The 26,059-nt window shown below is 31.9% G+C and overlaps 3 protein-coding genes across 3 annotated transcripts; 2 read left to right on the top strand and 1 right to left on the bottom strand.

Moving 5' to 3' along the window:
* The first annotated feature begins 3,497 nt into the window (after window positions 1-3,497).
* On the top strand, window positions 3,498-4,469 carry LOC119689825. The gene is made up of 2 exons (XM_038104739.1): window positions 3,498-3,621; window positions 3,685-4,469. Exons 1-2 carry the CDS (start codon window positions 3,574-3,576, stop codon window positions 4,333-4,335), a joined length of 699 nt encoding a protein of 232 aa, XP_037960667.1. The 5' UTR covers window positions 3,498-3,573; the 3' UTR covers window positions 4,336-4,469.
* Window positions 4,470-12,169: 7,700 nt separating this feature from the next.
* On the top strand, window positions 12,170-13,095 carry LOC119662386. The gene is made up of 2 exons (XM_038071991.1): window positions 12,170-12,355; window positions 12,410-13,095. Exons 1-2 carry the CDS (start codon window positions 12,305-12,307, stop codon window positions 13,091-13,093), a joined length of 735 nt encoding a protein of 244 aa, XP_037927919.1. The 5' UTR covers window positions 12,170-12,304; the 3' UTR covers window positions 13,094-13,095.
* Window positions 13,096-21,159: 8,064 nt separating this feature from the next.
* On the bottom strand, window positions 21,160-22,112 carry LOC119689681. The gene is made up of 2 exons (XM_038104563.1): window positions 21,968-22,112; window positions 21,160-21,903 (listed from the first exon to the last, which is right to left on the bottom strand). Exons 1-2 carry the CDS (start codon window positions 22,013-22,015, stop codon window positions 21,250-21,252), a joined length of 702 nt encoding a protein of 233 aa, XP_037960491.1. The 5' UTR covers window positions 22,016-22,112; the 3' UTR covers window positions 21,160-21,249.
* Window positions 22,113-26,059: the final 3,947 nt, after the last annotated feature.

Here is a 26,059-nt window from a genome sequence, read left to right as displayed (position 1 = left end):
TTAGCTTACTCGTACTGATATTATGTCCAAATCAACTATTCACACTATCAGTTTCTGAAATTTGCTATATTGATGGATTTTTCCTATTTAATTATATTCGCCTTTTACTGCAAAGAACTTTATTTGTTTTCTTTTTGTTTTTTTCAGTAGATGGAAAGCATCGAAAGCCCCAGTGTCAGACTTGAATTCACTAAAACCACATCTTAGAAATGAATGCAGAAGATTTCCACAGTAGTGTGGAAACTTCATTCCAGTAATCAAGGGAGAGAGATGGAAGCAGATAGGCTTAGGGCTAGAGTCATCTAAGCTAAAAAGCAAGGGCATAATTTAGGGAGATTGAGTAATAATGAAGGGGGTGGCATTGTGAGGACTGAGCGATATGTGGAAATATTTCCAGGCACAAAATTTTTAGTGAGATTAGCTATAAATAATTTGAAGATCTTTGTTTACGTTTTTTAATATAATTACATACAGGCGGAATTATAAATTATCATTAAGTGAGCAAATGATTATTTGTTTGCTTATTTGAAAGATTTCAGTTATCATTTGCAATCAAATTTAAACACAATTTATGGGCATAAACTAATGATTTAACATAGCCCAAAAAAGGTAATAGGAAGACATTAAATCGCACGAACAAAGGCCCCAGTTAACGGGGCCACTTCTGAAAGTCAAGTTGTTACAAAATCGATTTCACAATAAATCGATTGTTAAGCGCACTCTATGGCAAGTTGCGCCATCTTGTTGGCAATAAGGTTGGATTATGCCACCAGCGTGTATACCAAACCAAACAGTCAATTTTAATCAATATAATGGTGATTCGTTAACGACTTAAAGACTATATTTGCTTCATATACCGCAATTTTACTTATTATTGTAGCCATTTAACCAGAAATGAGCTTCGTCACTAAACACAATTCTGCGACGAAGTGCTCTATGAACCTCGCAAAGAGATTTATTTTATCAGAATGAATTTCCAGAATTCGGAAGCGGTCTACTACCGTTAAATGATTAATGATTAATTGCCAAACGTTACTGAACAGAAATAGAATTTGAAATTCTCAGCTGTAGTTATCGATCATAGTTATCGATATCGATAGTTTAATATGAGTTGCCAGTTTTATACTGGCAACATCATTATTATTGTAATATTTTCGATGTTTATTTTACTGATTATTATTACAAGTATATGTTTTCGGTGTTCCTTCTGTTGCATTTGAAGATCATATGTTTAGCGTTGTCTTTGTCTGTAAATATATATACGGTTTTGCTGGGGAAACTTACAACAAACCGCGCACCGATCTAGCTGTCAAGCCAAAGATGACAGAAAGCACAAGTGACTATCGTTCGAGCCCTCCAACACCTAAATGTGAACAAATCATTTGTGTCTCGTACTATAGTTCGACAACGTAATACTGGTAGCGTTGCCCAACAGCCAGGAAGTGGACCAAAAAACCGGTAATAACACTAGAAATGATTCGTTAAGTGAATAAACGAATTGAGCGAAACCTCGACCGTAGCTGCAATCAAAGGATAAAGGAGCTGAACGTATCAGGAGAAAGGATACAACATATTTTTAAACATTAGCTTAGACTTAAGCCATTAAAGTTGAACAATGTGCATGATCTTACCAATGAACAAAAATGTTAGAGTCAAAAGAGCTAAAGTGTTGATTCGTTTGGTGGTAGGTTGCTGAATTCGGTTTTTTCTGATAAGTCATCATTCATATATGAGCAGTACGTAAAGAAACAGTACGTCTGCTTCTCGAATAGGTCAGTTGAAAATCTAAACATGCGAATGGCTACACGAAGCAAGAGCTAACTATGGTGATGGTGTGGGATGCCGTAACAGCCGATGCCCGATTGCTGACCATCGTGTGCATCGATCGTGGGATAAAAACAAACACTCAAATCTATCGAGAAATTTTTTTAGAGAAGCAATTCTTTCGCAGCCGATGGGTTTGATATAAACCCTTCAGATTTCTTTGTCTGGGGTATTATAAAAAGTAATGTTGACATTAAAAAATATTAAAATATTAATCGTGTTTTATTCCAATAGTTAGGTCCTTTATGGGCAAAACGTAGAAAGAAACAAAAAACATCCATCAACTTCAATATATAGTTACTCAAGTCTTCTAGTTACTTAAAGTTCAGAACCGTTTCTTTAGTATGGTTGTACTAAACGTATTCCATCGCTTATGCAACGTTTTCGAAAAACTAATGGACTAATAAGTGGAAAGAACTATTTAACAATACAATTTTGCTCCCTCCTTCTGCAGTAAAGATGATGTATATTTAATTTTTCTATAATGATTGGTGTATACCTTGAGATCGGATATACATATGTTATGTATTTAATTTTTTTTAGGATGCGGAATTAATATGTTACTTACTTTTTTAAAAAAATCGTTTATATGACAGTTACGAAAATCGAAGATTATAGTAAAATGATTTTAAAGTATTAAAAATAAAATATTTTTTCTTATCTAAATTGATAACTTAAGCAATAACATTTATCTTATTATTTATTAAGTTATTTGGTGTGCCAACTTATAAAAGTTGAGAACAATATACTAAAAAATATTTAATTTTTCAGTTAAAGCTGAAGAACTTCAGAAAAATCGGCTGATGGATAGACATATCCTCAATATGTCTAAAAACGATGTGCATGAATACATATTTGATCTATCAACTATTTAATCTTTAGTCTTTAAGTAATACAATACAGTAAATCAGAACTCAAGCTAAAACAAGGATTATCAATCTCGCAATAAAACAGTGTCTTAAGTCAAGTACGGCATAACATAGGTACGGCGAACATAAAAGTCAAGTACGGCTGTGGGTCAGTTGATTAAGGTGCGCTGACTCTAAGCTTCAAATTTGGCAGAACCCGAGTTCGATCCCTAGTACTTGCACTCTCAAAAAATAATTTACGAAAAATCAAATACAAGAATTATTTCCTAGACCACTGATGATTGGTATTTGGCAATACTCTAAACAGTTGTATGGTCAGCCAGAAATTCAATTAATTAAAATAATAAAAAATAAATTTTTATTGTTGTTGTTCACTACTGTTCGCAAAACCTCCATAAGTAATTAACTTTAATTTGCAACCATGATAAAGCCAATTTCAGAATAATTTTTCAAGACTCTATGATTCTGTGAGGCTTAACCAACAACATAACCTCCTTTGTTAAGTAATAATACAATTTTTAATACGGACAATTTTAACAAATAGAAAAAATCTTTTACTCTTGATAACTCTATGTCTAATATTTAAATGATTATCAAGTTTGTTGAGTTTATGAAGGTCACTGTTTGTTGTGGTCGTCTCAAACTATTTTGATTTAATAGAAAAATATTTCAATCGATCTAATATTATCAGTGATTAATTTATATGTGCATTTCCAATACATATGCAAATATTGCATGCAAATTACGATACATATAAACTTCGAAAGCTGTCTGAGTTCCCATAAATTGGCTGAGACGTCTGCTAATAATTGCAGTCTTCCTCCGATCTTCTGAAACTCTACATTCTATATTGTCTGTTACAAGACTAAATTTGTTAAAAATGAGAGGAAAGCTATTTTCGTTGATTTTAATAACTGTTCTTCTACAAGTAAGTAAATAATATATTTGTATTTACAAAAGGATTAAATAGTATTTCTCATATTTGCTATAGTGTATCAAGATACATGAAGCAGTCCCCGTACCTGAAACTAGTGTTGAACAAAGTGTCAAATCGTTAAAGTTTGAGTTTGAAACTAAAAACTCAGAAGAAGACAATGAACATTATAAAGAAATTATGGCGCTACTAGATGATGATTTACCTGACCTAATCAAATATTTTGCTACAGAGGATAAGAAAATAATGACAAGTGTTCTAGAAAAAACTGATACCGCAGATATGACGGATGCAATGAAAGAAGAACGAAAATCTATCGAAGATATCATAAATAGTATGAAGGATTTTGTGACATCAACATCCGACAATCAATTAAATGAATTGTATTTAATTTTTAAAAAGTCCCTACGGGTGATGAAGAAATATGATTTTGTGCATTTGAAAGATCCAACACCTGAACAGTTAACCATAGCTAATGTGATGAAAGATAATGGAGCAAGAGAACTAGTAATGGAATTCAAACGGCGACTAGATATATTTGCTGCAAAAATAAATACAGCAGTACTTGGTTTTACAAAGGATTACAAACCGGAAGATCCAAATGTTGTGGCGCAGGTGGAAAATTGGCATAAGTACTATGAAGAAACTAAATGTTTATTTAAGAAGTTCGATATTTTTGCCAGTTTCATGGAGACAATTCTAAATTAATTTGTTACAACGAAGAAGATAGGTGTGAATTATTATATATTTGAAATATATTGTATAAATTTTTTTGAAATTCTGTATGAATCATTTATTAGTTCTTAAAAACTCAACAAGACTAAACACTTTTTTATAAAATATTTCTATTTCTATCTAATATCTATTTCTAAAATTGTTTAGATATTTGTTATAAAGACAATTAACAAATTCAATTAACTAATATTTTTGCTCACCTTTATATCCGTCGATAGCTTTGACAAAATTAACCATAGTATCATTCCAATACTGAACGTTTGAAATGATATCTATTTATTATATATTTTCCTCAGTTATTACTATAAAGTAAAGGACAAAACTTAACTTCAGTGCAAATAACTTAGCAAATATTTCAGCACCTCCAATTCTCGTAATTTTTTGCATTAGAAACAAATTTGCTTTCAATATTTTCCTCTGTATATAAATTCGAACATTGATCTATCAACACTAGCATATATGTACAATGAAGATAAAGAAGTGGAAACTTTCTATATATCATTTGTGTCGAAATTGTGTCCCCAAAGACGGCTTTAAAGCTTAGAGAATACTTAGAAGTGCATTTTTCGTAAAATGATCTCAAGAAACCAATTTAGTACCAGACGGTGCATTAACGTGGTGCAAAAATCAAGAATTTTCCGCTGTTCTTGCTAATAACTTCACAAAAACGTTGCTTAACACTCAAATAAGAGTCCTTGTTAACTTTTCAATCCGGCAGAAGGAAATCATAATGTACCACACAAAAATAACCAATAAAACCTGCTAACATGACCTTCGTCTTTGAACGACTTCAGCGTAATCTTATCACTCTTGGTTGACCTTTTGCATAGTAGCCACTATGCATCTCGATTGGTCGCAAGTATGGATCCTAGTCTTATTATCAGTTAACATGTTTTGATCTTATGATAGTCAAAAAAACATTGTTTGACAGGCTTCAACGCAATGCCGTTATTCCAAAAAAGTGGCTGTTTTTTACATCAGACGAGTTCAAGGAAAATCATTTAATTTAATTCAATTTAATTTAATTTAATTCAGTTTAATTTAATTTAATTTAATTTAATTCAGTTTAATTTAATTTAATTATTAAACACTGAACTGAATTGAATAAAATTTAATTAGTATCAGCATGTGTTTAATTCGATGATTAACTCGATGATGTTTGAGCTATAAATCTTTTCATAATGTGTTCTTCATGGGTTGATATGGAAGGTCGTGTAAAGCGATATTTTCTTAAACGCTTTATTTGCGTTTTATGGGTTGCTTATATCAAATGAAAATATTACATCTAATATTATTTGCTTAACTAAATCAGATATTGTTAATACTTCAGATATTTAAATGGAAACTAATAAAGGTGTTAGTGACTGTACTACCAACCTAAAACAAAATTTTTAAATCGAAGAGCCTGCGTATTTTAAATCAAATAGTTGATTATTAAGACAGGTTCAAGCGATTTCCCTTAACCAATTTATTTTCAATATAAATATATAAATTTATTTAATGGAGAAAACTTTGGTTGTCATACAATATTCAAGAATAAGACCAAGACCTCTGAGAGAATTATAGAATTTCAAAATTTGTTACTTCACTCTAATTAATATGTTTATTTTACAAATTATTATATTTAACTGAACTATAATTTATATTAAAATAAATTGCTTATATATCAGCTATATGCATAGGAATTTTGTTGAACCATCAAATTCTTCTTCCATAATGCACGAAAACGCAGTGGATTTTCTAAAATGGAATATTATCGGGTATATCTGAGAAGACGTTCGTCAAAGATAATTGCATAATTGGCTTCGTGGATCACAGTTTATCATTGTCCTTTTAGATTAAAGAAATTGGTAACTCCTCTTGTACAAGGTGAGATGAAAAAACTGCAACAAAGTAAAACGCCATAATTTTTTCATTTTTTTTAAATTTTATTGAATGAAAGCAAAAAATGTCGGAAATAACATCAAATTTGAGAATCGGTTTAGATTTGTTCGAATTGGCCACCTTTGGCACCGAATATGGCCTTCAAAGGCCAATGAAACCATCACACGCTGCCCGAAAGTGGCTCTGCGGTATTTTGTCCCATTCTCGGCGAAGCGCTTGCTTGAGATGATCGACACTTTGGTATTTTTTAGTTCCAACCTTGCTTTCCAAAATACCCCAGGCACAATAGTCCAACGGATTGGCATCCGGAGATTTTGGTGGCCATTGTGCGGTGGAAATGAAGCGAGGAACCTCATTTCTTAACCATTCTTGGATGGCGCGTGCTGAGTGCGATGGTGCTGAGTCCTGTTGGAATGTCCAAGGTCTGCGGCCGAAATGTTTGCGTGCCCAGGGCTTCAGAACTCCCTCCAAAATATTTTCGCGATAGATTTGCGCATTTAATTTGACACCACGGTCGATGAATACGAGCGGCGAGCGACCATCGGCTGTTATGGCGGCCCACACCATCACCATGGCCGGCTTTTGAGTTGTGATGGCCAACCGAAGTTGCAAATTTTCAGCTGACCTCTCTGGCAAGTAAACACGATCATTTTGTTTGTTTACAAACTGCTGGATAACGAATGGTTTCTCATCGGAGAAAACCAAATTCGGCAGTTCACCACTTTCGGCCAAGCGAAACAACTCTTTAGCTTTTTCGAGTCTAACTTTTTTTTGCGCATCAGTAAGATCTTGCACTTTTTGGAACTTGAATGGCTTTAGTCCAAGCTCATTTTTCAATATTTGCCGAATGGCATATTGCGATATGTTCAGCTCACGAGCCATTTTTCGTCCACTGCGACGCGGATTTCGTTCAATTCGCTTTTTCACTTTTCGAACCATTTCTGCCGATGTTGCTGTTTTTTTTCGTCCACTTCCTTGACGTCGGGCTACGCTACCAGTATCATGGTAACGAGCGATGGTACGAGACACAAAACATTTATTCACTTTTAAATGCTGGAGGGCTCTAACGATAGCCACTTGTGGTTTTCCAGCCAAATGCAAAGCAATCACACTATCACGCTTGAATTCCATCACAAATAACTTTTTTTTTGAAAAATTCCCACCAAAATGCTTTTGTGCGCTTGTAAACAATATAATGAGCTGTCACTAGAATAAATCTGACAGCTGTGGGACGAGCGGTTTAGAAATGACAGCAGTCTGAAGTTGGTTGCAGTTTTTTCATCTCACCTTGTATATGTCGTATATTTTATAGAGTTATAAAAAAAATTTTATCCATCAAAAAGTTAGCAAACTCATAGAATAGTGGAAACAATCTTCTACTTACATCTGTTACAAATGAACATATGTTTAGATAGAGAAATATATAATTTTTATTGTTAATTTGAATGCATTGATTTAGCTGACGACTTAATAAGTACTGAAGTAATTTGATTGGTTCGAGTCTTACTAATAAAGTTTGCATGCCTTCCTTTTCAAGTGTATCAGCTGTAACGTTACCGTCTAATCCATTCTTGAACGTTTTCCAAATGTTTAACACTTTATCGTTAGATAACATAGTTATCCAACATTTGCAGCTTCAGATCAACTTGAAATTTTTAGTAGATTGAAGAGATTTTATTTCTACCTGGTTATGCAATTATAAATAATCCTACTAACGTCTTGTATCGAAAGGATTTGAAGGCATTATACAGATTTTAATAGAATCAATTTCTGCATTATTTGATCCGCTTCTATGATTTGGTCCGTCGATGAAACAAACGCAAGAATTTACAGATTGCACGTCTCCGTTCTTCCATTTTCTTTTTAGGAATTACCATATTACACTTGAAAGATGAGAAATTATCTTCATACAGGATAGCAGAAAAGTGAAAAGTTGGGATATCCTATAAATTCGTCCTCAAGAAAGTAATTACATATATGGTGTACATGAACTCCTATAATTTTAATTAATAAAACACAATTTTATATATCTTAATATTGTTCATATTTTTAACCATTTTGTGTTACTTTTCTATTATAATATTATAATTTTTCCGCCGTTAAAGAATTCTGAGGTTTTTGAATTTAAAAACTAATATAAATCTTTTTCATAGTCCTCTTTTGAAATTAATTTTTCCGCAAAAAATTTGTACGAATCACTTCTTTGTAATTTATTACAATTGAGCTCCTTAGCTCTATATAACTTTATGGCATATATCATTAAAACCTTCAACATTTTTGAAATATTTAAAATTGCACCTCAATATTCTTCAATAACTAAATTCATTCATGACTTGCTTGTTTGAACAGAATCTTTCATAGAAAAAACGGATCATTTTGATTAGTTGCCAGGTATGAACCACAGTCTCAGGTATGAACTACAGTATTAATATTATTACAGTATTGATACAGTATTGACATACTAATTAAATTTATGAAATTTCCTTTACACTTATATGATTGCAGTGCTTTATACTAGTATAATTTGATACAGTGCAAATCACTTATAGATACGTCTGATACGTCGACATATCGGTTATTCCGACCATCTTTTAATACAGTTTCGGGTCTGGTAACTTTTCTTTGAAGCATTTGAAAACATATTATTACCTAAAGAAATTGTTTGTTCTACGACAATTTTATAAATCCATAAGTACAGCAAAGAAATCCATGATAGATGAAATAGGTAATAATAACAAAAATAAAACATTTGATTAACAACTGTCCTTAGCCTAAGCATATATGACAGTTTATTCGCCAGAAAAGCTTATATACATAAGTGAAAGCTTCAATTTAGAAAGTTTAAACAAAAATTTTAAAATATACAATTATAAATGATAATATATGAAGAAAGTCAGTCCCTTCAATGTCATTATAACAGAGTTTTGACCGTATTACATATCTTCCATACAAAACATGAACTCTAAGAATTTGATGGTGTCCTTTCTGAATATTTAAAATCACTCTCTTTAAACTTAAAAAATCCTTTGCAATTTCTGCAAACTTATTCGAATTCTAAGAAGAAGAAAAATCGTTGCAAACTTTAACGTTGTTGGTATTTTATATTAAACTAAAAATAAACTTAGCGTTACTGCCTTTTACAGCATGTACTCTTTATATAGTTTGTAACACTTAATGTGAATGAGAATTATATTTGATTTCTTACAAAACTATTTTGTCATTAATTTTAAACACGTGTTAGGAATATTTTTTATTGTATTAAAATGTTATCATTATAAACGCTCATTTAAGTAGGTTTATAAATCTATATTTGTCTTTAAATCAGTAAATCTAAATAGTATAAGTAAAAGTGCAACTAAGGAATTATAAATCATTTGCGACACTAACAGTAACCATTTGATATTCTACATTTTTGACAAAAATGATGAATCATACCAACGACATATGAAAACATAATATTTTTCAATTCACATGGTTTGGCTTTAAGTTTCCTTTGCTTCAAATGTGACTAGTATTTTTAATTAATAATGCTACAGAAACAAAAATATGCTTCACAATATCATGTTTTTAAGATCTGCCACTCTATAAATATTTATTTTCTTCTTATTAATGTTAGACATATGTATACATAAATAATTTATACACGCCACTCGGGCATAAGCTTTTAAGTGATTTCCAATATGGATTACGATTTCGCTGAAAGTCTTTTTATGAGCTCATTTCATAAAATAAGAGGACCGGTAACCACGAAAATTTTGAAATTTCTTTCCTAGGAGTTATGGACCCATGAGAATTGAGAATTGGCAATGTAGACACATTTTCAAAAGACCATATCTCAGCCTATATAAATGATGGAAACTTGAAATTTATTGCGTTTTAAAGATAATTGATTAAACTTTTTGGAAATTGTTTAAACAGATAAGATTTTTTCTATTTAAGTAAAAATATTAACCCTTACATTTCAAAAAAAAAACTTTTTCATTTTTTATATTCTATTTAGATTCAGTTTTAAATTTTACTGAGAAATAAAATTTTCAGGATGGCTTTATTTTTTGAAATTTTTTAATGTATTTTTTCTCCGCGAAAAACTTGATATAGCACATGCGTACTATATTTCCATTGAATGAATTCTCAAAAAATATAATACAAATATTCTTATATATTATTTTTGATTTCGATTAGTAATAAAATTTTACACGAAACCCAAAAATTGTCATTAGAAGTACTTTTAAAAGCTTAATTTATTCTTCACATTACACTTTTTTTCAGTACAAAAAAGTTTTAATCTAGATTAACCTATAAATTTTACTTAAAAAACAAATATTTCCAGTGTGGGATTGCTTTTAGAAGTAATTAAAAAAAATTGATTTACCAGGCGTTCTACACGTCACTCATACGCACCATAAATACTATTAAATCAATTTAAAAAAAAAAAACAACACAAAATGTTAATAATAGAAAATGTTAGAATGATATTCTAGAAGAGAAAAAAGTTATAAACTTTCGTAGTTAAAAATTTTTTATTCACTATAAAACCATTTCTCTATGCAAAAATAGATAAATTTAATTATTCTCGCTTAGAGCCTTTCAATGCAAGTACAGATAAATATAAGAGAACCTTCTTAGCCTACTAAGCTACATATTTAATAATCACACTCTTATTCTGGAAACTTCCTCCTATGAATATAGTAAAATTATGGAAATTAAGAGAATGTGGAACACTTCCTCTACAGCTTGCTCAGCCCTAGCTAGAAGAACAGAGATATTGTTTGATTGACGTTATTTATTATCACCTGATTGACACCATTTCATGTTGAAGTTCAGTTGATATTTAAATTATAAATGTCATAACTTGCAATTAGATTCAAGCAATCTTTAAAATCTTAGCTTACTGGTTAATTTATGTCTCAAAATCTTGCTCTTTGTATCAGAGAAAACACTCACGTCGAGCTCAATTCTCTTTTCGAAACTGATAAGCTAGCATGCACTCCCTTGTGAAAATAAATTTCTTATCATAAGCAGAATATAAAAATATAATATAATCCCAAAGACGTCAGACGATTTTGAGTTTTGTAAGGCCCATGTTATATACAGTATCACAGTGCCTAAATTTTAAAGAAAATATACATACGTGTACACAAAACTGCATTAACTAAATGTCAAAACACAGATAGCCTCGGCTCTCATGACCACGGTTGCCACTTATGGTACTTTAGTACCAAAACTGGTACTTTTTTTTCCGTTTGGTACTCTGGTACTCATGTTCAAAAAATGGTACATTTTCGGCGACCCAACTTTATTGTGGATATTGTATTGTTTTATACTTTTTGTACATTTTATATAAATTGTATTTTCTTATAAAAAGACAATAGAAAAATTTTGGATCTTTTTTTACAGAAATGGTACCTTTTTAAACCAATTTTGGTACAGAAAAAAATTTTCAAGTGGCAACCGTGCTCATGACCGAATTTAAACCGACATTTGTTTTCTTCAATCACTCTCAGTTTTTTTATTTGTATTGAAAACAAAAACAATTTTGATTTTGACGTGCCCGTGACACGCTACATGACATAGGCCTATGTGGCTTAAGAAATTTTATTGATTAGGAAGTGCATTTTATTTTCTCTTAAAGTGTTATCAGATTTTTATGTATATATAAAAACCGAAAAAACTATCTATAAACAAAATAGATGCGAAATATTTAAAACGATTAATTTCGTCTGTGAAAGTAAGAACTCTGATATGGAACGCACAATCTTTTAAAATTTTCATTTGGATTTTTTTATTTTTAAATTTATTATATGTTATTAAGTATTTGAACATTAAAAAAACCACAATTTCTTGATGAATGATAACATAATGCCCTGAGTGTTTAGAAAAGTATTTATGTTTTATTCGTTATAACTTGTTAGAACACCTTTGTATGAGATTTCAATAAAAGTTCCCAAATTAAAATATATAAAATCGAAAGTAATTTTATACTCAGTTCAGTCACAGTTTGAAATCGTACTACTAAAAACGTATACAAGAGATTAACTTTTAATAATTAGAAGTCACAATGAGTAGCAAAATTATATATTTTGCATTAGTACTGATTTTATTTGCCCAAGTAAGTATATTGTCAATTTTTCGCAGTGCATATATGGTATTTGTTCTTTGGTAGATTGGCATATCTCGTCGAACCAGCGACTCATCCCAGGAATCTGAAGAAAGCAAAACAGAAGTAAATGTAAAGATAGCCATCAAAAATAATTTAAATGATAATGATTCTAGTTCTGAATCTGATTCGGAAGAACTTAAATTAGAAGAAGAAGTGCAAATAGAAATATTTAATAGGCTATTTAGTGATTTAATTGATTTCGCTAATTTAACAGTTGAAGATACAAAAGTCTTATTAACCCAAACATTAATTGACATCACAAAAACTACAGAAAAAAGTGAAGAAGTAGATAAGCATTTCAAAGTATTTTCCGATTTCTTAGAGAAAGCAGAACAATCTAAAACCATCACTTCACCTTATAAACAAAAAAGATATTTAATTGAACTGGCATCCTCAATCCCTAGCATGTTCATTCGGTATGATACAAAAACCACAAATAAATTCACAGTGGAAGAGGCTTTGATTCATCTTGCATTGCTAAAAAATGGATTTACGGTCTACGAGGATAACTACTACAACCGTTTGAAAGTTTGTATGGAAAAAATAGAAGAAAAAGTACAACTACACATCAGCAAACATTCAAATGAAGACAAACAGAAGGTGGAATTCAGGGAATGGTATGAAAAATTCAATAATGAGAAAGATGCAGATGCAAAGTATCAAATCGTCCTTGAATTCTTTAAATAAAAGAATTGCTTTTAAATTAAATTTTAATAAACAAAAAACAATCGTTTGTTTCAATAAAAGTTTTTTTTCTCGAAACTAAGCCATAATCTTTCGACCTGTTAATGCAGTCGATTGGTTTAATTTTTCTGATGACCGGATCTATTATTAGGTCTCTTAGCATGTCATTCGTGCGAATACACCATGCTACTTTGAAGAGTTTTTGGAGAGCCTGACTTTAAACAACTAGTATCTTCTGAATAGTAGAGTCGGCAGCTTTGCTATACGCGACACACCCATAAAATAGTGCTGGTAAAATTATCTGGCTGTAGATCAGCCTTAGATTCTTCGCGCTAAAATTGTTTTGTTTAAAAAGTGGTTGTAACCATTGCAGTGTTTTTGTGCAACTACTTCTTTTGACTTGTATGTGCTTGTGCCAAGTGAACTGCTTCTGTGTTACACGTGACATAACTATCGACGATTCTGTTCTGTAAATGCAGATAGTTAATACCAGCTCAAGAAATCGTATTGTTATTGATATGTTTATCTATCTGCTCATATCAAGAAAGGCACGCTTTTAATACATTATCGATAAAGTATAGTTTTAATTTGAAAAACTTTTATGAATTAATTTAATGGTCAGTCTTGTAATGTCCTTTCTATGCCCTTACCAAAACTGGGGTATACTCAGAATATACCAGTGTACAGCAAAAGACTTAAAAATGAAAATAGTAAATCTCTAAGTAAGTAGTAAATAAAACAAATGAAAAATGCAGTTAATGAATTTATTTGTGTAATAATATATAGACCAAAATATACCTGGATATAAAAAAAAAACCATATATAACTCTCGAAGTTAAATATTTTTCCGAGACTCAAAATTAAGAATAAAAATTTTTATAAATAAAAAAATAATTAAGGAAAAAAGAAAAAAAACAATATATTTGCCGTGGACCTCTTTTTTTTCTTTTATATGATTTAATTAATTTACCGTTTATATATTGTGGGACGTTGGGACAGTGAAGGATTAGCCGAAGTATACCACGAAACCCAAGTAGTTTTTGTCCTTTTTCATCCTTCGATTCTCGAATGTCGTTATTGAGTTAAAGCTGGAGTGGCTTCCGTTCGCATAACTACATCTCTTGTTAATGCAAGCAGCTCAATTAGCAATTAATTTACCATAATCGGTACTCACCGCAGCTGTTATGATGGCGTCACCGTTTCACTACTGTACCTAGCTACATTTATAAAAAAAAAAAAACAAAGGGAAAAAACTTCACTAGAGAATAGTTGCGCACTTACAGATTTCTTTATAATTCACAAAATTTTTCTTTTACATTTTCTACTTATTGAAAAAAACTATAATTTTTTGTTCTTACGTACATACATATAAATTATATATGTAGTAGTAGTAGTAGCTTTATTTTTACTTCATTTTAAAGTTATTATATTACATCGAAGTTATATAATAATTATAATACATATAATTATAATAAATATACATAAAGCTTACAGCTATGGCATTTTAGCCGTCTGCCGGAAGTTTAGATTAATCTAATAGCTAATTAACTAATAACTAATTAATCCAATTTTTATAAATATTAAATAGGTATTCTTGCTTATGAGCTCAATACAACATAAAAATTAAATTAAATTACTTTAACAAAAATAATAGATTTTATATAAGTTAATTTAAAAGTCTTCATTAATAATATTTTGCCTATATTTAAATGTAGTTTTAATAAACGCCGTTAACAATCTCCAGTTGGGGCCATTCAGTAACCGTATGGTTTCATTGACATCGAGCGCGGGTTTACCGAAGTACAGCAATCTATGTTCTTTAAAAATTGGGCATTCGCCTACTAAGTGTATAACATCGCCTTTCAATTTAAGGTTGCATATCGTGCACAGCGTGTCTAGACTTTCGTGCGGCACGTAGCACAATCGTAGGAGCTCGCCGCGGGTTTTGAAGATTGTCCTTATTGTTTCTAGGTCATATTGCTCGTGAAAGTAATTATTGACACCTAGATCATAATTCAACTTACTATATGCATCTCTCGATATACTGTTTCTTGCCGTTTCTACAAAATTTCTACGTTCTTCAATACTTAGTTTCGTTATTATATTTTTTTGCCACATTTTCCAGTTTTCATTAATACTCAAATCATTAGTTATATTTAACTCGGATGCCAGATTTGACCATTTTTCAAAAAATAATGTTTTTTCATTTATTAGGTACTGCGCTAATGTTTTTTGAATCCTATTGTCTGGCAAATTCCTAACACGATTGATATAATCAAAATGCAATTTTAATGTTTGGGTATATAGCGTCGGTAGACCAGTTTCTAAATGCACCATACCGAAAAGTTTTCGGGAAATTTTAAATAAAACGCAAAATTCTTAACCTTCATCAATATTTATTTTATCTCCTTCAAAATATGCTCCATTAGAAGCGATACACAAATGCCAACGTTTCTTCCAATCATCAAAACATTTTTTATAGGCGCTTTCCGGTATGGCTTTGAGTTCCCTCTGCGAATTCTGTTTTACGTCTTCTATGGATTCAAAACGCGTTCCTCTGAGTGGTAATTTGAGGTTGGGAAACAGGAAAAAGTCACACGGTGCAAGATCAGGTGAATACGGTGGCTGTTCGATGGTATTTATTGAATGTTTGGCCTTAAAATCGTTGATAATGTTGAACAAATTGAGGTGAATCGGAACAAGCCGGGCGTTGACACGTCGCATACACAAATTGTCCACCAAAATCAAACGAGCCATCTCACGACCGATGCCTAGCTCTCGTGCTATCTCTCTAACACTCACATGAGGATTTTTGAACACGATTTCCTTTGCCTTTTCAATGTTTTCGTCGGTGGTAGAGGTCGAAGGTCGTCCAGAACGCGGCATGTCTTCGACGGTCGTACGACAGTCCTGAAAGGCTTTGTACCACTCATAAACTTGAGTTTTCGATAAAACTGATTCCCCATAAGCCTTTTGTAGCATTCGCAACGATTCTGCACACGAAATTTCGTTCGAAAAACAAAATTTGATGCAAACTCTTTGTTCAATATTTTTTTCCATTGTTTTTTTCGCAACGCACTACTGAGGTGAACTGGTTTCAACAGCTGCCGTAAACGAACTGTCCGACAGATCGCGCTCATTTTTGGCATAGTAATTAAGGACAGTGCTGCCAAACTACATAAACTTAAAATATCGAAAAATATACAGCGCGCGAATTTTAAATGAGAATTTCCGAAAACCTTTCGGTCACAATGTATAATTTGGGGTATTTTTCGGCAAACGAAACGTTCTCTTTATATAAAATGTCTGCAATTTTTCTACTGCGTCATATTTATCAACACCCCAGATTTGCGCTGCATAATTTAGAACTGACTTAACTGTGGCTTCAAAAACTTTGTATTTTACGGGCAGTGACACTTTCGGATTTCCTAAGACATTTATCCAGGTACAATTAATAGCCAATTTAGCTTCCTTTAACTTCTCGTTCAAGTGGTTATCGAATTTTGCGTTATATTTCATATTTATTCCTAAATATTTATAATTATTAACCGCTTCTAATTGATCATCGTTAAGGTACCATTTTTCATCATTTCTCAATCTTCTAGCATGTTTCCTAAATACCACCACTTTTGATTTGTCTGTATTTATAGATAGTCCCCATAAGTTGCAATATCTATTTAATTCATCTATCATATTTTGTAACATTATTGGAGAATCTGCAAACAACACAATATCATCAGCATATAATAGTACTTATATATGTATTATATAAGTATTATATAAGTAATATATATACATATATATTATATATGTATATATATTATATAACTATTACTTTAAAAAGTGAAAAAAAAACAATTCAATTACGTTAATCTAAGGAAAAAATATATAATGAAAATGATTATATGTAGTTATTTCACTTGAATCTTCTATTTAAAAAAAAAAAATCGGTTACGAATGCGAAGAAATGTAGGGGTCTAGGGTCTCTACCAAATCTTACTGAGCTCGTTAGTGTTAAACGCTGAACGATGACTAATGATGACACGAATTCAGTACGGAAGCATCGATTACTGCAGGCACCACACAATTTAGTTTTTTTATGCCAATAAACTCAAAACATGGACATCATTTTAAAAAAAATTAGAACTCCATTAGCTTGGAAATTGACAAAGGTCGTTTTTATTCCTAAAGCTGGCAAAAGCTCCCATATTACGCCTAAAGATTTTAGACCGATTAGTCTATCCTCTTTCCTCTTAAAAACTTTAGAAAGGCTTTTGGAGCATTTCATTAGGAAAGAGATACCAGATGAAAGGCTTTCAAAATCACAACATGCGTACTGTAAAGGAAGGTCTGTAGAGACCGCATTATCATCTCTAACTGGGGTGATTGAGAACTCAATACAGCATAAAGAATACGCCCTTTGCGCCTTTCTTGATGTGGAAGGGGCTTTCAACAACATCCTTCCTCAAGTAATCGTCAACTCATTAAGAAAACTAGGAATTGACAATAGAGTAATCGAAGTCATTACCCAACTGCTGGTTGATAGGACAATCGTAGCGCAGTGGGGGGGAACGCTAGTAACTAAGAAAGTTAATAGGGGGACTCCACAAGGAGGAGTACTTTCCCCCCTCTTATGGCTAACTGCAGTTAATGATCTTCTTGTTGATCTAGATAGCGCAGGTTGTCAGGTGGTCGCGTACGCGGATGATCTTTCCTTGATTGCAAGGGGAAAATTTCTGAGTACAATTAGTGAGGTAATGCAGGGTAATCTAAATAAAGTATCCCAATGGGCCCATTGTAGCGGATTATCAATAAATCCAACCAAAACAGAACTAGTGCTCTTTTCTAGGAAATATAAAATTCCGGAATTCACACTACCTATCCTAGGAGGTCAAACTCTAACTCTGAATGATAAAGCCAAATATTTAGGTCTTATAATTGACAGAAAACTGAATTGGGGACCAAATGTTGTTGCACGTACCCAAAAAGCTATGGTTGCCTTTTACTGTTGTAGAGGCGCTATAGGCAAAAGATGGGGACTCTCACCGAAGTCCATTTTATGGATATATAATGTGGTAGTAAAACCAATTCTCTTGTATGGAGTGTTATTTTGGAGAAATACTCTGAATAGGTCAACACTATGCAAGAAATTGGAAAAGGTTCAAAGGACTGCACTGATGACATTAAGCGGAGCGTTAAAATCAACGCCGTCACTTGCCATGAATGTTATCTTCAATATCTTACCTATCGACATTGCGGCGAAAGGCGAGGTAGCTGGGGCAGCTTTACGTATAAGAGAACTAGGAATTGGAAGCAGTTGTGGATGGATGCAAGATTCCATCCTCAGAGAAATTGATTTCATTCCGGATATAACAGACTACTGTACTACAATTACAATTGTGGACAGAAATCTTGAATTATTTATTCCTTCTAGGGAGACATGGAAAAACTACTCTGTAAAGAGTGATAATCGCCTTAACTTCTTTACAGACGGCTCAAAGTTAGATGGACAAGTAGGAGGAGGAGTATACTGCCCTGAACTAGATCTCAGTATGAGTTTCAGGCTACCGGATCACTGCAGCGTTTTTCAAGCTGAAGTATCTGCTATATTGGAAGTTTCAGATTGGCTGGAACACAATGTCTCCTCCGTTAAATTTATAAACATATTTACTGACAGCCAGGCAGCTATAAAATCCTTAAACTCGTCGACCTTCAACTCGAGGTTAGTACTGAATTGTCTTACATCACTTATGGTGATGGCTGAATATTTTCGGATACGAATTATTTGGGTCCCTGGACATAGGGACATCCAAGGCAACTGTATAGCAGATGAATTAGCAAGACATGGTACGACAGCACAAATTCTTCTGGAAAAAGAAAGTGTGGGTATACCAGTTGCTTCTTGTCGGCACCGAATAAAATTATGGACATACCAAATGTTTGAAAGAAGATGGTCAACAGTAACCAACTGCATAAAAACCAAGGAATTTTGGCCAAAAATAAATAAGAAAAGATCGGGGGAATTAATCAATCTATCCCGAGCAAATTTATCCAGGATAGTGGGAATTATTACGGGACACTGCCCGTTGGGAGGACATGCCGTGAGACTCAACATCAGGACCTCCTTACATTGTAGACATTGCATGGAGGATGATGAAGAGGAATCACCAACACACCTTCTGCTACAGTGTCCTGCCTTCGCAAGACATAGACTATCCTACTTAGGGTCGCACTTTTTCTATTCATTAAGAGAGCTAGATTCTATTTCCATAGCTCGTGTCAATGGCTTTGTAGCCAATACCAAGTGGTTATAGGGACAGGTGTCAAATTCTTAGGGTATCACAATGGACCTCATGGTCTAAGTGTGTCTTCGGACGGCCCCAGTAACCTAACCTAACCTAACCTAGCTTGTTTCTTTTATTCACGGCAAGTCGTCAATTATTGAAGCAATGCAAATAGCATTGCAAATCACATTCAAATAATTTATAATTTTTATTTTCCAAAAGCACTCTTTACAACATCCGACTCCCCCTTTTATCCCCTTTTTTTCAACTGCTTAAATCTAAATTTTCTTTCACTCGGTTTGTTGGTCAGTCTACCATAATTTTCACCTCACCAGATATTTGAGGTTTTATTTTCGGATTTGTGGGAGCTTTTGTTTCCTTCTCTTTAAATTTTTCGCTGCAAAATTTAGTGATCAAAGCGAAATGTCAATAAATGAAGTTTTCTAATGACATTTGGTGACAATATGAATTTTATTTGCATCTAGTAACTGGCGAATGAGATGGCCAGAAGAGGTTATGAACTGTAAATAAGGGAGGCCGACATCTCAATACAAACACCGATCTGCAAATTGTTTAAAAGCAAAAAGAAATTCACAAATGCGGTCACTAATAGTTTATGAACTAACTACAAGGACTGTGAGGTCGCTAGGACCTTATGGCCTAGATTGGACAAAAATAAAACGAAAAGACTTTTGCGCTTCAGCAAACCTGCAGTTCATGTACTTACTGGAGTACTAACGGGGCACTATGCCATTACGCCTATGATTTAATAGTGACGAGTTCCAACAAGTGGATTATGCAGGAGTTGCCAAGAGGAAGATGATGTAGAATCCATCAACCATTTCCTGTATCTCTGTCCAGGACTGCAAACAAGATGACTTCAATGCCTTGGGGATCGCTTTGTCACTGGCTTGGAAGAAATAACGAAAGTAAACTAATCATATCTTTTTACCTTTATCTGGATAACCAAATGGTTTAACAAGGATAGTACACGAAGGTAACAAAGGTTAGCAACTCGCCTCTCCCGTCAAAATCTTTGAGGGTATCACAATTAGCAGTACATGCCTCCGAGTGGAAGTGCTAATAACTGTCAGTACGCGCCTTCTTAACCTAACCTAACTGGCGTATTTGATGGTGGTTTTTTCTATTTTCCCCAATTTGTTGACAACAAATTTAATAATTAAATTAATAACATAGATTTTTAATATTAATATAAATTAATATTATTAATTTTTCCTAAACTGCGTGATATATATTTTTATAATGTCCGTGCAATATTTATCATCCCGTCACTTTAATATTTATTTTTTTTTTTTAAATTATTATTTCCAGACGGAAAATTGATCATCACTCTCTTGAAAGAATATTTAAGCTATAACAAGACAAAAACTGACTTCTCATTCTTATATTATTTTCTTATATTACTGTCTTATTAGTTTGAACTTTCTCTAGATGTGTTGTATTATATATTTGAATTTCGTGAATGGGTGTTAACAATGATCAGAGAAATTCGTATTAAAATATAAGAATAAAAAAACTTAATTACATTAGCCGGAAATAGTTTAAATTGTGGGGTAAATGTTCTAAGAATGTAAGCATTTTCTGTAAAAAATTATTCAAAAAACCAACTTATCATGTTGTTAATATTTTAAAAATATATATTTCCTACTTCTCCAATGATAGTTCCATCATATTAGAATAGAAATATGATATGGCAAGAAATAAATATTTTAGAAGTCAAGTTAAATTCTTTATTCGATTTAAAAAGTGATGCTGCATAAAATGTTTGTGGTTCTAATATAATAGTATACGTATACTTTTCGATAATTTGTTTAATTATTATTCAAAATATTAAATTATCAAATGATTATTAGCTCATTCAGTCGCAACAATTGTGTCCATAAAACTTGAAAATATGTCGAACTTTTTGAGTAAACAATCCTCGTCATCGTATTTCTTATGCCAGCCCTCTACCTGTTCAGCAATTTTCGGTTCCATTTTGTGATCTTTCATAAAAGCAAGTGTTTCGGTATTAATTTTACCAGCATACGTATCTAATCGATTTTCGAATTCAGTCAATAATTCTGGAACACCATTTTCCTTCATTACAGTCATCATGGTAGTCTGTTCAGTTGTTGGATCCTTCATTTCTTTTGGGTCATATTTCATCATTTCTGCTAACGAATCTTTAAAAATCGTATATAAATCGTTTAATTTAGTTTTAGATTCAGATGTCTTAAATTCGTCCATTTTATGCAAAATTCCTTCAAGCGTCTTTCGCTCTTCTTTCATAGCATCTGTCATATCTGTGGTTTCTGTTTTTTCTAAAACAGTTTTTAATACTTTTCTGTCTTCTACAAGAAAGTATTTGATCAAATCATGTAAGTCGGTTTCTAGCAATACCATGATCTTCTTATAGTGCTCATTTTCTTCTTCAGAGCTAACGCTTATGGGCTCAATTTTTAAAGAATTCAGATTATGTTCAACACTAGTTTCAGGCACAGGAACCGCTTGACACACTTGACCATACTGTAATGAAAATTTACCAGAATGTAAATACTAAACGCTTCATTTAATTATTTATTGTACTAACCTCTATAAGCAAAATAACTGCCAAAAGAGAAAATAACTTTCCTGTCATTTTAAGTTGATTTTAAGTTAGACCTAGACGCTCCAAGATGAAATACGAGTATAATATGTTGGATTGTCACAACTAGACTGCAATTCCAAACAAGTTGCCCCGTCAATTTATGCAAATCCAAGCCTTCAAAAATTTTGCTTTAGAATAACAAATGACATTGCTGATGTAAATAATATTGCAATTTTTTTTGTGATGTATAAATTTTTTATTACACCAAAAAAAATGTTTATCAAGTAGTTGTATTTGCTTTGTGTTATAATTAGAATTATAATCTAGTATATAGATGGATGGAAAGGAAAATTCACAACAGTAACCTTCAGTTTACACCTTCCTCCCTCTAAATAACCGTGAAATTATTTAGGTGTATTTTGATTTAAAAGATTATATTCTTACATCAACTGATAGTGATAATAATATATAACAGATTTAAAAGCATTTATTGTTGCTGAGCAGCATATATTTACTTGTAAGTCGTTTGAATCAGACTGTATGAAAAAAAAATATTTTCTTTTAAACTTTGTCTTGCAGGCAATTCATTATGTACTATTTTATAATATAGTTTATGTAGAGTCTATATATTTTTTAATGGATTAGGCTTGCTATCATATATAATAGATTATTTAATTCAATTTCAGCGGTTATAGTTCTCGCGTAACATTTGTACTCAATATAACGAAGGATACAAACTCAAGGTCCTTCCGTATATCGAATATTATTTGCAATATTCAATATTTAGAGAGGATTTCTGGTATATTTGCTATTTACAAATGTCTGTTCTTTTGTTTTTTAGATGTTTTATTATATTGAGTATTTGTTAAACCGAAAATCTACTGTATTTTATTTTTTCAACTCTCTGTAGAAACTGTTACATCAATATTCAAATGAATAACACAAATATCAGATTTTTCCTTTTCCTTTTTATCAAGAAATAATAATCTAATCTTTCGTCCCCTTTAAAATAGCTCTTCATCGTTATATACTTTATATTTATGCCTATATATTTTGCACGATAGAAGAGGCTGTTTTTTACATTGCGATTTTAGCTCGTTCTGCAATTTTGTCTTTATGTTATCTATTAATGAACAGCGTTATCCTTGGAAACTTTTTTGAGATTTAAAAATAAGAAAAAAGCCATGGCGCCATGACTGGAGAATTCATAATATTTATAGAGTATTTATAAAACTAGACTGATGGTAATTATTATTCATGAAATAAAAATCAACAGCTTTGCTGTCACTCCTTTCATATCTAAAACATTTGTAAAAATAACTATGCATAAACTGTATGATATTCCTACTGCTTCAGGCACCTCCATAATGATAATTCTTCTGTTAGAGGCAGTTTCATTTTTTTAGAATCACGTCATATTTTCGTCAATGACTTATCGTTATAAAAAGAACATTACTTATTAAATTATTATTAAAATTAAAAATAATAAAAATTAAAATATCTTTTTTTTTCATAATATAAGGTAAAATAACATTACACGTTGATGCAAGCATAACGACGTCATAAGTGCACGACAGCTCATGTTACTCTTTTTATAATAGAAAGATATAGATACAGAGAGAGAAAACATATTAAAATAAAAATACACCGGCATATATTATTTCTTTTTTATAATAGGAACTGTACCCTTATAAACGTAAGGGTACAATTAACTCTAAACCCTTAACCCCATAACTCGTTCAGTGGTCAGTTTCAAAATTCTCCCGAAAAAAGAATTTTTGCATTAATAAATCTGATTATTTATAATCTATAAAAATTTGTTAATATAGAAGAGTTTGAAATGATTGTATTTTTGAATTCGTCTTAAAAAGACCATATTTATAGAAAACATTGAACGCTTAAAAATATATTAAAATATTTCATTTAATCTGTTCTAAATAATATACTGATTAGTCTTCTAATAATAATTAAGGTTAGAATTATAATTAATTGAAATTAAAATTAAAATTATAAAAATTATAGCCAAAATAACTTTTCTGTCACTTTTTATTTTTAATAATAATAATTAATTTAATAAAATAATAATAATAATAATATTTTTCAACTATTAGTTGTTCCTATATAACATCAATTCAATCGGATTTTTGTCTTTGCTGACCCACTGTGTCCACATGTGATTGTGTATTGTGTACTGTGGGGTCTTCGCAGTTGATGAGTTCTTCGCAGTTGTCATTGTTCTATTTTCTTCTCTAGTTACTTTCGATATTTTGAATAACAATAAGTGTTGTCAGGAAATGGTCGAAATAGTTTCTGTAGAGAATGGGTATTTGGTATTGAGTATGTATTATATATCCGGCGCTTATACTAAAACATTCTGTATATCGTGCTTATGTGAACATTTTTGTACGGTAAGCTGGCGTATTTTATTTATCTTTTACGTAGATGAAGGTTTCAGTATACTTCATATATAAGGTTCTTGTACAAATAAATGTTAGATCCAATTTCGAACCGTTTGTAGCAGAGCAAATTACTGTTCAGAATCATCTTAAGTTTCAATCTACACCTTTTTGTGAAAGCAGTTTTGTAATTCATCTCTTTGTGACGATGAAAGCTGAAACCACTACAAATACATATCGAAATATTTGTGTGGTTTAAGGTGAGAATACTATAAGTAAAAATTTTAATATCAAAGATGTCTACTGGCATCAGTAGACCAATCAGTAAAAAATCTAAAAAAATTTTGTGACTAATGAAGCAAGACTAGCGACACTTAAGCTGTCAAGAGTTAGCGGAAGCTTCAACACTAAACATTACCTACATCACAGGTAAAATTTGACAGTTTGAAACTATTTAAAAAGAGTAAATATATGTAATTGTTCTAATTATCATCAGTAAAATCCTGCTAGAACGCGACGAAACCGAATTATTTTTGAAACGAATCATTTTAGGCGATGAAAAACTAATTAAATATGAAAATATCCAATGTAAGCCATTATGGTGGAGGATCAGTGGCCCTACATAAAAAAATGATGCCGAAGACTGGATTGGCCGTAAACAAGGTTCTAACAAAAGTTTGGAGAAATTGAAAACCTGGTATAATGGGCTTATTCCGTCGTTCACTACTTACAACTCGATCCCATGAATGCAGCAATCAAGGAAAAGTGACTACAATTGACGTCCAGAAAAGAAATTGTGTTCTGTCAGAACAATGCCAGTCCACACACGTCTTTGATGACTTGGAACGAATGAACACAACTTGATTGAAAAATTTTGACACATCCACTTTATAATCGATCTTACACTGTTTGACTATCATTTGTTTCAATCTCTGTAAAACTCTTTTAATGGTCACGAAAGAAGTACTGAAAATTACTTAGCCCAATTTTTCGCCAATAAAAAATTGTCAAAAAACTGCGGTTATTTTTTGTATCACCTATTATAAATATAGGGTGTTTTCTTAGTTACATGAGAAAATGAAAATACAAAACAGAAATATTGTTTTTTTTATATATAATCTGGAAGATAATTTCATGGTATTTTAACATAATTTTTGAATATGATTTCCGGCATATATCCACCGGCTACGAGTCACCAGTTTTTTGCAATAAATGCGGCCGTATGGTGTCAATGGTGCCATAAATATTGACTTCCAATGCTGGTTTGTTGTTTGTGGGCATAAACTAACGACTCAACATAGTTCAAAAAAGGTAATAAGAAGACATTAAATCGCACGAACAAAGGCTTCTGAAAGCCTTTGAAAGTAAGGTTGTCACAAAATTGATTTCGCAATAAATCGATTGTTAAGCGCACTCTGTGGCAAGTTACACCACCTTGTTGGAACAAATTGTCTGATTTGGCGATGTTTAAATGCTTACTATTTTGAACCTACTGACAAAAATGTAGTTAGCATGGCTCGATACCGCTCGCCATTCACCATAACAGCAACTCTTTCCTCATTTCGAAAAAATAAGGATGGATTATGCCACCACAGCACACAATCAATTTTAATGGATATAATGGCGATTCGTTAATGACTTGACGACTATCTTTACTCTATATATGGCAATTTTATTTATTAACGTAGCCATTTAACCA

Source organism: Teleopsis dalmanni, chromosome X (genome assembly GCF_002237135.1).
Source record: "Teleopsis dalmanni isolate 2A chromosome X, ASM223713v2, whole genome shotgun sequence".
In the NCBI taxonomy this organism is placed as follows: Eukaryota; Metazoa; Arthropoda; class Insecta; order Diptera; family Diopsidae; genus Teleopsis; species Teleopsis dalmanni.
This window is presented reverse-complemented; position numbering and strand designations above follow the sequence as displayed.